The sequence below is a fragment of the Monodon monoceros genome, unplaced genomic scaffold (assembly GCF_005190385.1).
Source record: "Monodon monoceros isolate NGI ecotype Baffin Bay Population unplaced genomic scaffold, NGI_Narwhal_1 Super_Scaffold_17, whole genome shotgun sequence".
NCBI lineage: Eukaryota > Metazoa > Chordata > Mammalia > Artiodactyla > Monodontidae > Monodon > Monodon monoceros.
The window spans coordinates 3,572,790-3,585,338 of NW_021703773.1; the positions used below are offsets into that span (position 1 = coordinate 3,572,790).

Sequence of the window (12,549 nt, forward strand, 5' to 3'; positions counted from 1 at the left end):
CTTAACATTAGTTCCTGTGGTGTCATTTCCTTACTGTATTACAGGTTTGCTCCCACCTACTTCCTTTGTGCTATTATTGTGAAGCACATTATATTTCTATATATTATTGGCCCAACTATACAAGTATATACATGTGACTCTATATACTTTTTAAATTAGTTAAGAGAAGAAAGAAGACATATGCATTTATGTTGTCTTTTATAATTACATAGTTACCTTTACTGGTGCTCTTTGTTTATTGTTTCTTTTTATGAGATTCAACTTATTGTCTGATGTCATTTGCTTTCAGCCTCAAGAACTTCCTTTAGTATTTCTTATAGTGTGGATCTGCTAGGAACAAATTCTCTCAGTTTTAAAAAATCTATGAATGCCTTTATTTAACCTTAAATTTTGAAATAAAAGTTTTGCAGGATGTAAGATTCTTGGTTGATAGATTTTTTTCTTTCAGCCTTTTGAGTATGTCATCCCACTGTCTTCTGACCTTCATTGCTTCTGATGAGAAGTCAGCTGTTTATCTTATTTTGGTTCCCTTGTCTGTGATGAGCTGTGTTTCTTTGCTGCTTCAAAAATTTCCCCTTGTCTTTGGCTTTCAGTGTTTTTACTATGAAGTATTTGGACATAGATCATTTTGCGCTTATTCTACTTGAGTTTTGTTGAATGTCTTGGATGTGTAGATGAATGTTTTTCTTCAGATTTGGGAAGTTTTCAGTTATTATTTTTTTTAATATGTTTTTCTGCTTCTTTCTCTTTCTTTTCTTCTTCTGGTATTACAATTTTATGCATATGTTTGTGTGCTTAACGGTGTTCCACATTTCTCTGAGTCTCTGTTCAATTTTCTTCATTCTTTTTTTTCTCTCTTTTCTGAATTGCACAATCTCTATCTTGATCTATCTTCAAGTTCACCGATTCTTTCTTCTGCAAGCTCAAAACTACTGATGAGCCCCTCCAGTCACTTTTTAATTTCAATTACTGCACTTTTTAACTCCAGAATATCCATTTTATTCTTTTTCATTATTTCTATTTCTTTATTGATATTCTCTACTTTATAGCATATTGGCATCATACATTCCATTATTTAAGCATGATTTCCTTTAATTCTTTGAACACATTTGTAATCATTTTAAGTCTTTGTTGTTGCTTTGAAGTCTTTGCCAGATAAACCTAACATCTGGGCCCTCTTTTTTTTTTTTTTCTCTGTATGGGTTACACTTTTCTGGGTTTTTAAAAATTTTTTTTTAAATTTTGTTGTTGAAAACTTGATATTTTAGGTAATATATTGTAGCAATTCTGGAAACTTATTCCCCCACCCTCTTGGGTTTGTTTTTGTTCTTGATTGCTTATTTATTTGTCCAGTGTCTTTGCTAGATTATTTTAATTATATCTCTTCCCCCCCATGATATGCAGCCACAAATGTCATTGCTCAGAGGAACAGCCTTAGGAAAGAGCACAGTCATTGTGGGGTGACAGTGTTTTTGCAGGGCTCTATTTGACTGTCTCTTTCCCTGATCTTCTCTGTTAAGCTGTCTGCCTCTGCTAGAATCATACCTAGCTCTTAGGCTCTGCTAATTGCTGGATGATTGCTCTTCTGTTTCTGCCAGTGCGCGGTATAAATTCTGATCAGATTAAATTCAGTCCTTTTTGTAGCATTAGTTTTTGAGGCAAGTCTTTGAAGTTTGTTCTCACTCCGGGAAGGCTCGCCTTAGCTGTCTCTTTCCCTGGTTCTTTCTGACAAACTAGCTGGGCTGTGGTTTAGCTTATTGCTCTGATGGAGCTATCAGCTTTCTCTTAATTGCTTACCACCAAAACCTCCACTGTTTTTGAGAGCATCCTTTAGCATAAACCTTCCCACACTCTATTTCAAACACAGTCAGTTCCTCTGGGGAGAGTTTAAGAGCTCTCTGTTCTTACAGCCCCCCTCTTACCACTCTGTTCTTATGGAAAAATCTCTGAGGCACTGCTTTTCTCAGAGTGACATCTCTGCTTTATTATCTGGGCAGAGGTGGCAGCCTCTGGTCTTCTTAGCTTGTTTCCCCTGGCACAGAACCTCTGTCCTCCAAGCAAACTGGGGCATGGCCAATCATGGTTCCAATATTCTTGGCCTGCTATGCCAGGGAAAGAGCTCCTGTCCTATGAGTAAGAGTGAGGAAGAGAGTACCTGATCTCTGTCTGGGCTACATTGCCAAGAATTTAGTTTCTACAGCTTGGAGCTAAAGGGGATGTGTTGGTGATCTGTTCTTCCTGATATCTCTTAATGGGGAGCTGATGGGAGAGGGAACACTAATTTCTTGCCCACACACAGCAGAGTGGACCTTTTTTTATGTTGAACTGGGGGGTCAGTAGGGAGGGAGAGGTTGTCTCTGAAGTGCTGTAGACTCTCACTCTTCTTACTGAGAGTCACTATATTTTCTTAAATAGATATATATTTTTTAAGTTGGTGTTTGCTCTTAGGATAATTTTCAGAGACTTTAAAGGTTGTTTTTTTTTTAAAAAAAAGAATTTTCACTGGTTATGTTTATTTTTCCAGGGAACAATTTCACAGGATTCCTCAGTCTGATACTCTGAAATAAAAGTCTCTCTCTCAGGCTTTTTACACTCACTTAAAGGAGAATGAAGACAGTTATTTGAATTAAGTAAAAAAAGAAAAAAAGTACAAAAAAAGAAAACAGAATTTTGGGACTAGATTTCTGGCCTAGTCAGCAGCGTTTTTTCACCTAGATGGAATTCTTCTGAAAAGTTCTTAACTTTGCAGAATGCTTTGACTAGGCAGCCTTAGGACCCTCCACAAACTTCTTTTTCTTTCAGCCATGTGGACACTGCATTGAAAAAGTCCCACTGAATGTTTACCTCCAGTTTGAAACCCATATTTTAAGACAATCTTGGATTCCCCTTAATTTACTTGGTAGTTTGGGGCCATTCTCACCTCTTTAAGCCAGAAACCTTAAATGTGTTCATTGAGGTCAGTTTATCAACTTTTATGGAATTTCTCCCCTGAGCCATAGAAGAACAGGGCTCTGGGGGGCAGTAGGAGACTCCAGGAACAATGCTATGATCTGTAGTTGCAAGGAGCTATGAATTTAGGATGTAGATAGCCAGGAACACACAATTAAATTCCGGCAGTTTCCAGGCCCTTGGTTAATATCGAGATTCTTTCTGGGTAGTTGCATCTCCACCAGGGTCATTAGAGGAATCAGAGATGGTGGCATCATGTGAGTTACACTGACCTCTTTAGTAAAATATCCTATAAAAGATGTCCTATGGGCCTCAAAATCTGCCTAACTTCTCAGGGCATCCCAGCCCCTCTCTTGTCAGACAACAGCTAAACTTTCTTTGACCCTCTTCTGCAATGATGGCATAATTACATCCCATGATATACTTTTGCATAACAATGGGTTCTCTGCTTCTATTATTCTTTGATTCTTCTATATCAGGGGTCAACGGTACCGGTCCATGGCCTGTTAGAAATGGTGCCACACAGCAGGAGGTGAGCGGCGGGTGAGCCAGCGAAGCTCCATCTGTATTTACAGCCACTCCCCATCACTCGCGTTACCGCCTGAGCTCCACCTCCTGTCAGATCAGCGGCGGCATTAGATTCTCATAGGAGCACAAACCGTACTGTGAACTGTGCATGGGAAGGATCTAGGCTGCGCGCTCCTTATAAGAATCTAATGCCTGATGATCTGAGGTGGAGCTGAGGCAGTGATGCTAGCGCTGGGGAGTGGCTGCAAGTACAGATTATCGTTAGCAGAGAGGTTTGACTGCACAGAGACCATAATAAATCAATTGCTTGCAGACTCATACCAAAACCCTATCAGTGAGTGGCAAGTGAAAACAAGCTCAGGGTTCCCACTGATTCTGCATTCTGGGGAGTTGTATAATTATTTCATTATATACTACAATGTAATAATAATAGAAATAAACTGCACAATAAATGCAATGTCCTTGAATCATCCCACAACCATCCCCCCCCCACCCCCGGTCCATGGAAAAATTGTCTTCCACGAAACCGGTCCCTGGTGCCAAAAAGGTTGGGGACCCCTGTCTATATTGTGATGTGAATGAGATTGCCCAGCAGAGCAGAAATCTAAGAATATATATTAAAACCATGATGAAACAAACATAAATTTTTGGAAAATGTTGCCCTAGTTGAACCCTCAAGTTAGTTTATAAATTGTTGAAAATTCTGGTTCTTTTTCTGGCCAACTTCCTGTTAGTCTGAAAGATTTGGGCTGACCATAGACCTCCTTGCATTACCTGTCTCCTCTTTTGACTTTTTATGGCATGCAATTTACTAACCTCACAAACCAACCCTCAACTCCTCCATTCATCCAGTAAATATCTGTAGGTCCCACTGTGTGGCAAGCATTGTGCTAAAAGCTGGGGCCTCAGTATCAATTTCCTTGACCTTAGCAATGTCCTTCTTCCTCACAAGGGGAACAAATGTGAAAACAAATAAACATCATGACTCAGTGCTCTATTATAAGAGAAGTATGTACAGGACACACAGAGGATCCTAAGATCAGTGCCCACTTCTGCAGGGCAGTAGAGGGAGACAGAAGAAGCTTCATCTCAAGAAGTGATGGTTAACCTGGGCCATGAAACAGGTTCTGGAAAGAGGAGATTAGACAAGAAATGATGAGGAAGGACATTCCAGGCACAAGAAAGGCTTGAAGATGAAAATCCACAGAAATAGGCTCATTTATATTACTAGTCTTTTTACCTTACAATTGGGAGAACGTGGGTCCAATAGGAGACTATATATATGTCTTTGATTACAATATTTCTCTTTCATTTTATACCTGCCTTTTCCAATTCTCCTGGTCCCAACCTCCTTAATAACAAGGAGTAGGGTTATATTCATCTAACACAGCATCTCACACATTTAGGAGGTCCTTAAAAATGTGTTGGGTGAATGAATACCATAAACCCACCGGTCATTATCCAGTTTAAGGGCTGTCCTTTGCCCTGGAAACTAGTTCTGAATACACTTCATATAATGACAGCAGCCACTTTGCATAGAAATGTCTCCACCTTAGAACTCCAGGCAGAGAGGGGCAGGCTGGGCCGGCAATTTTGCTAAAAGAGGCAGGAGGGATACACATGATCTAAACAGGTGTAGGTTGTGAGTTAAGCTTTGGCTAATAACCTTCTGCCTAATTTTAAGAAAAAAATTAGGTGCTTTGACCCATATTATGCGTAAGTAGGTGAAAACGGGTAATTCAAACAACCACTTTCACCATGACAACCTTCCTTCCCCGCCCCCCCCCCCGCCAAATGTAGGACAAATATCCTGTCACACAGAGTGGGAAAGTGCCGGTTCGTGTCTCTCAGTCCTCCCCTGTCCACTCCTCATTTATTGGGCTCAAAGCCTTCAGTAACTCCCTGGTTTGTATTTCCCAGTATTCCTAGCTCTACCCCATACATAGATCTGGGGCATCTCCTGGGCTTGGCTGGTGAGGTCAATGCGGGGAAGCCAACTCTTCTCCTATTTCCTGCCTGGTCCAGTCAGCTCCACCGTAGACCAGAAAAAGGGGTACAAGTATTTATGACTTCATTTTAGTTTTTTATTATTTTTTTAAATTAAAAAAAATTTTTTTGGCTGTGCCACAAGGCATACAGAATCTTAGCTCCCCGACCAGGGATTGAACCTGCACCCCCTGCAGTAGAATCGCAGAGCCTTAACCACTGGACCGCCAGGGAATTCACTTTTTAGTTTTTTATTGAGGAGAAAACCTCGGCTTGAAACCCTCAGCAAGGGTACACTCGGTGAGTCCAGCCTCGATGTCTACCCAGACGTCCCGCCCCGAGGTTTGTGCCTCTCTAGGAGACCCCTTTCGGGAAGACCCTCCCCTCTCCATAGAATCCATCTCCTTTCACCGACCCCCACTCCAGCCCCTAGCAGTACATTTCTTTCAATCTCACTTATTAGCTGTGGTAAGGGGGCTGGGGAGATGCTAAGATTTAAATGCTAAGGTCAAGAGAATAAATAGCTGTAGGTGGGACTGCAAATCTCAGAGACTCTTATGGCGTCTCTCCCTTTTCCCGATCCCCGAACTGCAGCCCAGCCTCCTGGTACATTCACACACACAACCACACACTCACACACACACACACACACACATACTCTCTCTCTCTCTCTCTCTCTCTGTCTCACACACACACACACACACACACACACACACACACCCCGCTCCTCCCAAGATTGACTGACAATTGTCAGCCATATTACCAACGAATGCCTTAAGAAGGAAGGAGTTAGTTTTCTAACTGCCCCATAATTTGCAAGGCAACACTCTCCAGCAGTCTGGACATCTTATCATTATGCAGAAAAATACAGAATTCCCTTTCTCAGTCCCATCCCCACCCTCATCCTCGTCCCCAGGCTATTTTATTTAAAAAAATTTTTTATTGGAGTATAGTTGCTTTACAATGTTGTGTTAGTTTCTACTGTACAGCAAGGTGAATCAGCTATACGTATACATATATGCCCTCTTTTTTTGGATTTCCTTCCCATTTAGGTCACCACAGAGCATTGGGTAGAGTTCCCTGTGCTATACAGTACGTTCTTGTTAGTTACCTATTTTATACATAGTATCAATAGTGTATATATGTCAATCCCCATCTCCCAATTCATCCCACCCCACCTTCCCCCCTTGGTATCCATATGTTTGTTCTCTACGTCTGTGTCTCAGAATATTTCTGCTTTGCAAATAAGATCATCTATACCATTTTTCTAAATTCCACACGTATGCGTTATTATACAATATTTGTTTTTCTCTTTCTGACTTACTTCACTCTGTGTGCCAGTCTGTAGGTCCAACCATGTCTCTACAAATGACCCAATTTCATTCCTTTTTATTTTAAATTGCACTCTTTGGGCCTGCCGGGGATAGGAGAAGGGGCTATTGTGGGGCAAGGTACTCACCCAAGGCTGCTGTTTTAATAAAGAGATGCTCTGCTACTGCCGTTCCATTAAGGAATAGATTAACTTCTTATCTGAGAGCCTCCTTTACCCTCAATTTCTAACTAGGCAGGAGGGGAGCCCGTGGATTAATCTTCACCTCACAGAATATAGGTAATTGATGATCTGTGAGCACAGTAGCCAGGTCACATGGTCTGACAAAGGATTTATTTTCTGCAAATCATTATTCATTTTCGTGAAGTCTTACAAAGGAGTAAAAATCAAGCTGGATTTAAGTATTTTGTGCAGCAGTTAACGAATCACCTGTCCTGAAGAAAAGGAAAATGACACAAACTCTCTTGGAAAATTCAGCCAGCATGGTCACCATAGCTTTATGATATGGACTCAAATTAATTATGCAAAACAGTCAATTCCTTAAAGAAATCTTTAAAAAAATCTTGAACAGGGGACCACGTATCCTGGTGAGGCTAAAGCGGGTCAAAGGCAGAGCTGAATGCCAAATGATAATTTTTGCTAAATAATTCAGGCCATGTGAACTCCGATATTTTACTTACTTTGATGCATATAATGGAGGAAGTGAGAGACCCCGTTCCTCCCGGTGCCAGGTCCCATGTGTTTACACCTGTTGTGGGCCTTGGTTTTCTGCGGGTGGTTCATATCCGCCCATTTGTCCTGTGTTCCCAGTGCTGGCAGTAGTGGTCCCTATTAAATATAGGTTGAAGTTAGTAACTGAGAAAGTTTTGATGATTATCATGGAGAAGAAAAAAAGAGATTGCAGAGCAAAGACAATACAGACATTTCAAGAAGAAAGTCTATGGTAAGTTTCACGTGCAACAGAACGGAATGCGACAAAAACATCAGAGGCCTTGGGGCTCTCGCTAATGTTCTTTTCATCTCTCTCCCTCACAGGGAAGCGATGCCGACATGGTGGATAAAAACAAGTGTTGCACCCTCTGTAACATGTCCTTCACCTCCGCGGTGGTGGCTGACTCACATTATCAAGGCAAAATCCATGCCAAAAGGTTAAAACTGTTGCTAGGAGAGAAAACCCCATTAACGACCACAGGTAGGTGTCTGAACAGTGATGGCGGGGAGACACTGAAATCCAGTGCCCGTCCCGTTCATCAGGCTCCCTCTTCACGGGTGGCTGCCAGGATGAGAGTGGATGAGAGGAAAACCTAAAGGGATGAGCAGGTAGCCCAGTGGAACTTGTGCTGTCATAAGACTGTTAAATCCAAGTTCTGGTTCTCTCAACCTGGCCCCTTCAGATGCGTAATTCAGCGCTTTGCATCTTCTGAATGGCTGTTTCCATCCTGCATGATGTTGTCTGTCATATTTATCGTATATTATGTAAGATAATCGATCTATTATGTAAGGAACACTGTCCTTTCTAGTTTGGGTCTGTAATAAGTAGGGGTGATGGATAGTGTATTGTATACATATTGCTTCCCTACTCAATCCTGGAGAATGTTCTCGTTTTCATGGGGATACGGAGGAGGAAAATGGGAGTCTTTAAAAACACTTTCATGTGCTGACACCGAGGTGCACCCACCCCCTCCCCCCAGATGACATTTCAGTCATCTTTGTAGGGAATCTTGTGATTCAAGCCTATTAACTTTCACAATAAAAAGCTTAAACATTGGGCTTCAATGGTGGTGCAGTGGTTGAGAGTCCGCCTGCCGATGCAGGGGACACGGGTTTGTGCCCCGGTCCGGGAAGATCCCACATGCCGCGGAGCGGCTGGGCCCGTGAGCCATGGCCGCTGAGCCTGCGCGTCCGGAGCCTGTGCTTCGCAATGGGAGAGGCCACAACAGTGAGAGGCCCGTGTACAGCAAAAAAAAAAAAAAAAAAGCTTAAACATTGATAACAGATCATTTGACCCTCTAGTTTTTCAGAAGTAACAAAAAAAAATCTTCAGAAGTCTATTAAGTCATAGAACTAAATTACTACTGTTATCATTTAATCAAGATAGATTATTTGGACAAGATTTACATTGTGGCAAAGATGTTACTAGAATAGGTGATATTCCCAAGAAGTTGAGGGTATATTTCATGATGTTGACTTTTTCAGTGCAATTACAAGGTAGCAGTGCATTGTATCTGGCTGCCTAATGCATCATGCATAAATCGTGGGTGTAATTATTTTTTCAATGGTATTTTTGAAATTGAAGAGAGTCTAAAACAATACTTGGCTTTTATCCTCACTGGGGTTTTTCTTAAGAAAAGTATCTGCTTTTACCTGGAGACGAGCAAGGAATCTTTTCACTGCCTTTTCCTACTTAGTTGAACTAAAGACTATTGTTTTTGTAAAGGTGGCTATGACATTCAGACAGAGGATGGCGTTGCAAAACACATTGAATTTGGAGACAAGCTCAGCTTGATTTAGGCACATTCTGTGCGTTGACATTTGATAAGCAGGCACTTGGTCGAAACTCTTGATTTTTGCTCTCTAAAAGGTTGGATACTCACCTTGTAACCTACTCCCCCCCAAATCTCTTAAAATAGACACCTCAAAGAAACAACCACTGGAAAGTTTTTACCTGTTCTCCAAGAATGTGTAACTAGCCCATTTGTTCTCTCTGCCTAAGCTTAGTATTGCTGTTAAAATTAATTTTGGAGGTGGTGATGGAAGAGAAGAGGCTATATCTTTGTTTATCACATTAATTAGCAAATGGGAGTTATTATTTCTGCAAAAAAAATCACCACCAGGCAAAAAAAATAGTTTTTTGTGAATTTCAATACGTCCTTAAGATAACCGAGCATCAGTTTGTTTTTCTGAGTTATCCTGAGTTGTTAGTTGCCATCAATATATTCCAAAGGAAAAGAATCTAAAATACTTGAACTGCAGTGTTTCCTTAATGACTTAGTCTTGGTGTCCACGGGGCTGGCCCAGTCCTCACTGTGACAGGCATCAAGTTGCTGGGTGGGTGAGGAGGGAATGGGGGTGGGTGGGGGGAAGGTAGCACGAGCTGTTAGCTCGTGGCTTGGACTATGGAAACAGATGCTGGTTGTCTTTTCCCAGCATCTCCCTTTCTTCAGCTTAACCTCCCATCCATTCTCCTCCAAAGCTGCTTTGAGCAGAAAGGATCTTGGAACATTGATAACTTCAGACAGAACTGGAGAGCCTGGGAAGCTACATTGGTCCCTGGGCTGGCGTTGTTGTCAAGCCAGCTGCTGGCAGGGAGCAAAGGAAGCAATGTGTCCTCCTACAGGGAGGTGAGTCATTAGGTACAAGTGTAAGCAGAGGGTAGGCATTATGTCCCGAGGCACAGGACAGGGGTGGAGGGCCTGATAGGAGGGTGGAATCCAGCAATGGAGATTCTGGGTACCGAGATCCTGCTGAGACTCAAGCAGGGTACCAGCATCAAGAAAGTCGGGCAGGTGGTAGCAGGGTGCTGGCTGCAGTCCTGGGGCTCTAGGGAAAGAAAAGGCTGTTCAGAGCATGGCAGGGCACCGTCATTTTAGACCAGAGTGCTGGGCTGGAAACCAAGTATAAGGACACATCAGGAACCCGGTTTGCCAGACCTAGGATAGAGGTTGAGGCTTGGTCTCCAGCAAAATGCAGTTACTGCAAATGCAGGATAAGGACCAAGAGGCAGCAGAAAAGAATACCCAGGCCACGGGCTTCCTGAGCCCCCAGGTGCAGCCCCTTCTGCTCCTTAGTGGAGTCGGGATTGCCTGCCTTCAGCCCTTGCTGCCCGCAGCCGAACCCAGCAGTGGTGCCAAAGGTTCACTGTCTGCTCATCTAGGAACTGCTCTGCCTAATCAACCAGATGGGCTTGACATTACTTCTATCATGAAAACAAAAGGGAAAAGCAGAACATATAAATCATAAACAACTTCATTCAGAAGCAATCTCCCCGCTCAGCTGTGCTGCTGAAGCCTTGCTTCCGTGAATGCCAGGCTCTTGAGTGGTGGCGATCTCTGGGTACGAATAACTGAAGCACAACTCATTGCTTCTCCGAGCTACTCCATCTGATGAGGGCGAGCAGTTGGTGTCTGGGAATCATTACCTTTCCTCCTACTCAAGAGGCGCCTTGATCAGGCATCAGCTGGGGATCCTGCCGAATTACATAGTTTAGGTTTGGCTTGCCTTTCCAGATGGACGTGTATTTACTAGAATTTCTGAGATGCTTGGCAGGGCCACTAGAACAAAACCCAGTTCCGGATCTTGTTTGTTAGCGTGTTGTGGAATCTCTGCTCCAGTTCACGCTTTTCTAGATCCTTCTGTAAGATGAGAGCGTGACGAGGACTCAGGACCCACCACATTCTCTAAGCCTTGGCAGACTTCAGCGTGGTGGTTTTGTCCAGATTGGAGGCTAGATTAGGTTGCCGTGGTCGTGTCACTGCCACACTGTGGGAAGCGTTTCGAGGTGACTCAGAGGACAGAGGCCAGAATGGTGAAGGGCATGGAAGTCCTCTCACTGGAGGGAGAGGAAAGGGAGCGGGGTTGTTTAGCACGGAAAAGAGATTACTCAGATGGCTGTCATGGGAAAGAGTCATGCTGTGTGTGTGTTACCGAGTCCAAGTTCACTCTGCTCGCCGCACGACAGGCCAATACATCGGACAAGGTGTTGAGGCAGGGAATACGACTTTATTCGGAAAGCCGCCAGACCGAGATTATGGCAGACTAAAGTCTCAAAATAACCATCTTATCGGGGTTTGTATGCCAGTTTATTTTATAGCACAGAGAAAGGGAGGAGATGAGGAAGTAAAGTAAAAAGGCCATAAGTTACGCAACTATCCCCTGGAATGGCCAGCCTCCGGGAGGGGATGTGTTAATTTCTTCTTTCTTGCAGCCATCTACAGGTGGAACAGGGTCCAGAGTTTCCCTGAACGAAGCCACTTCGGTTTAACATTCAGGCAGAGGGGCAGGTTCCCCAAGGCAGGCAATTATGTATAGACAGTACCCTTTTAATGAACAAAAGCAGCGGAAAGCAAAGGTTAAGGTAAAAGAAACAGATCCAACACGTAGTCCAGTTTGGCTCTTCTCTGTTGTGTGTGTGTGTGTATGCATATGTGTGTGTGCACACATGCGTGTGCCTGGGTGCAACAGATTCAACCAATGAGTAGGTGGACATTAGGGGGTTAGATCTGAGCTCTAGATAAGGAAGGCTTTATTAATGTTCAGAGACACTTAAAGGTGAGCTGTGTGTCGGGGGGCTGCTTTTGAAGCAGAGGCTGGCTGACCACTTGGCAGGGCATTTCCTGTGGGGCTGCCACCATCATGACATTAGCCCAGAGGACATTTAATGTCCCTAGATTACATGGTTAGCCTAGATGACATTTAAAGACCTTCCGACCCTGAGATTCTCAGCGGATGCTACCTACAGGCTTGACCCACTGACATAATATGGCGGAAAAAATCCTAACCTGGGAGTCAGGAGACAGAAGTGAGGCCCTGGCTCGGTCTTGTCGCATCTCCTTTAGTAGCTCCACGTACTTTTCAACCTTAGTTTTCCCATCAGTCGTCTATTTCTTGTACTGGATGCATTTACCTCACTGGCCCTTTTACAGAGCAAATGATAGATTGAAAAGTGCTTTGAAAAGTAGAAGGTCTTGTGTTCTTCCCAGGTGAGCCTTTGGTGAGTTGATGGGGGGTAGTAGGCAGCCTGACCCCTTTCCTCTATC

General features: G+C 43.2%; 1 protein-coding gene across 1 annotated transcript in view; it reads left to right on the forward strand.

Moving 5' to 3' along the window:
• The window catches only part of ZMAT4 (zinc finger matrin-type 4), a 332,525-nt gene that overhangs the window by 184,707 nt on the left and 135,269 nt on the right, over positions 1-12,549 (forward strand). Inside the window, exon 4 of the mRNA XM_029226593.1 lies at positions 7,829-7,985. Coding sequence (XP_029082426.1) covers positions 7,829-7,985 — 157 coding nt within the window. The remainder of the gene's footprint in view (positions 1-7,828; positions 7,986-12,549) is intronic.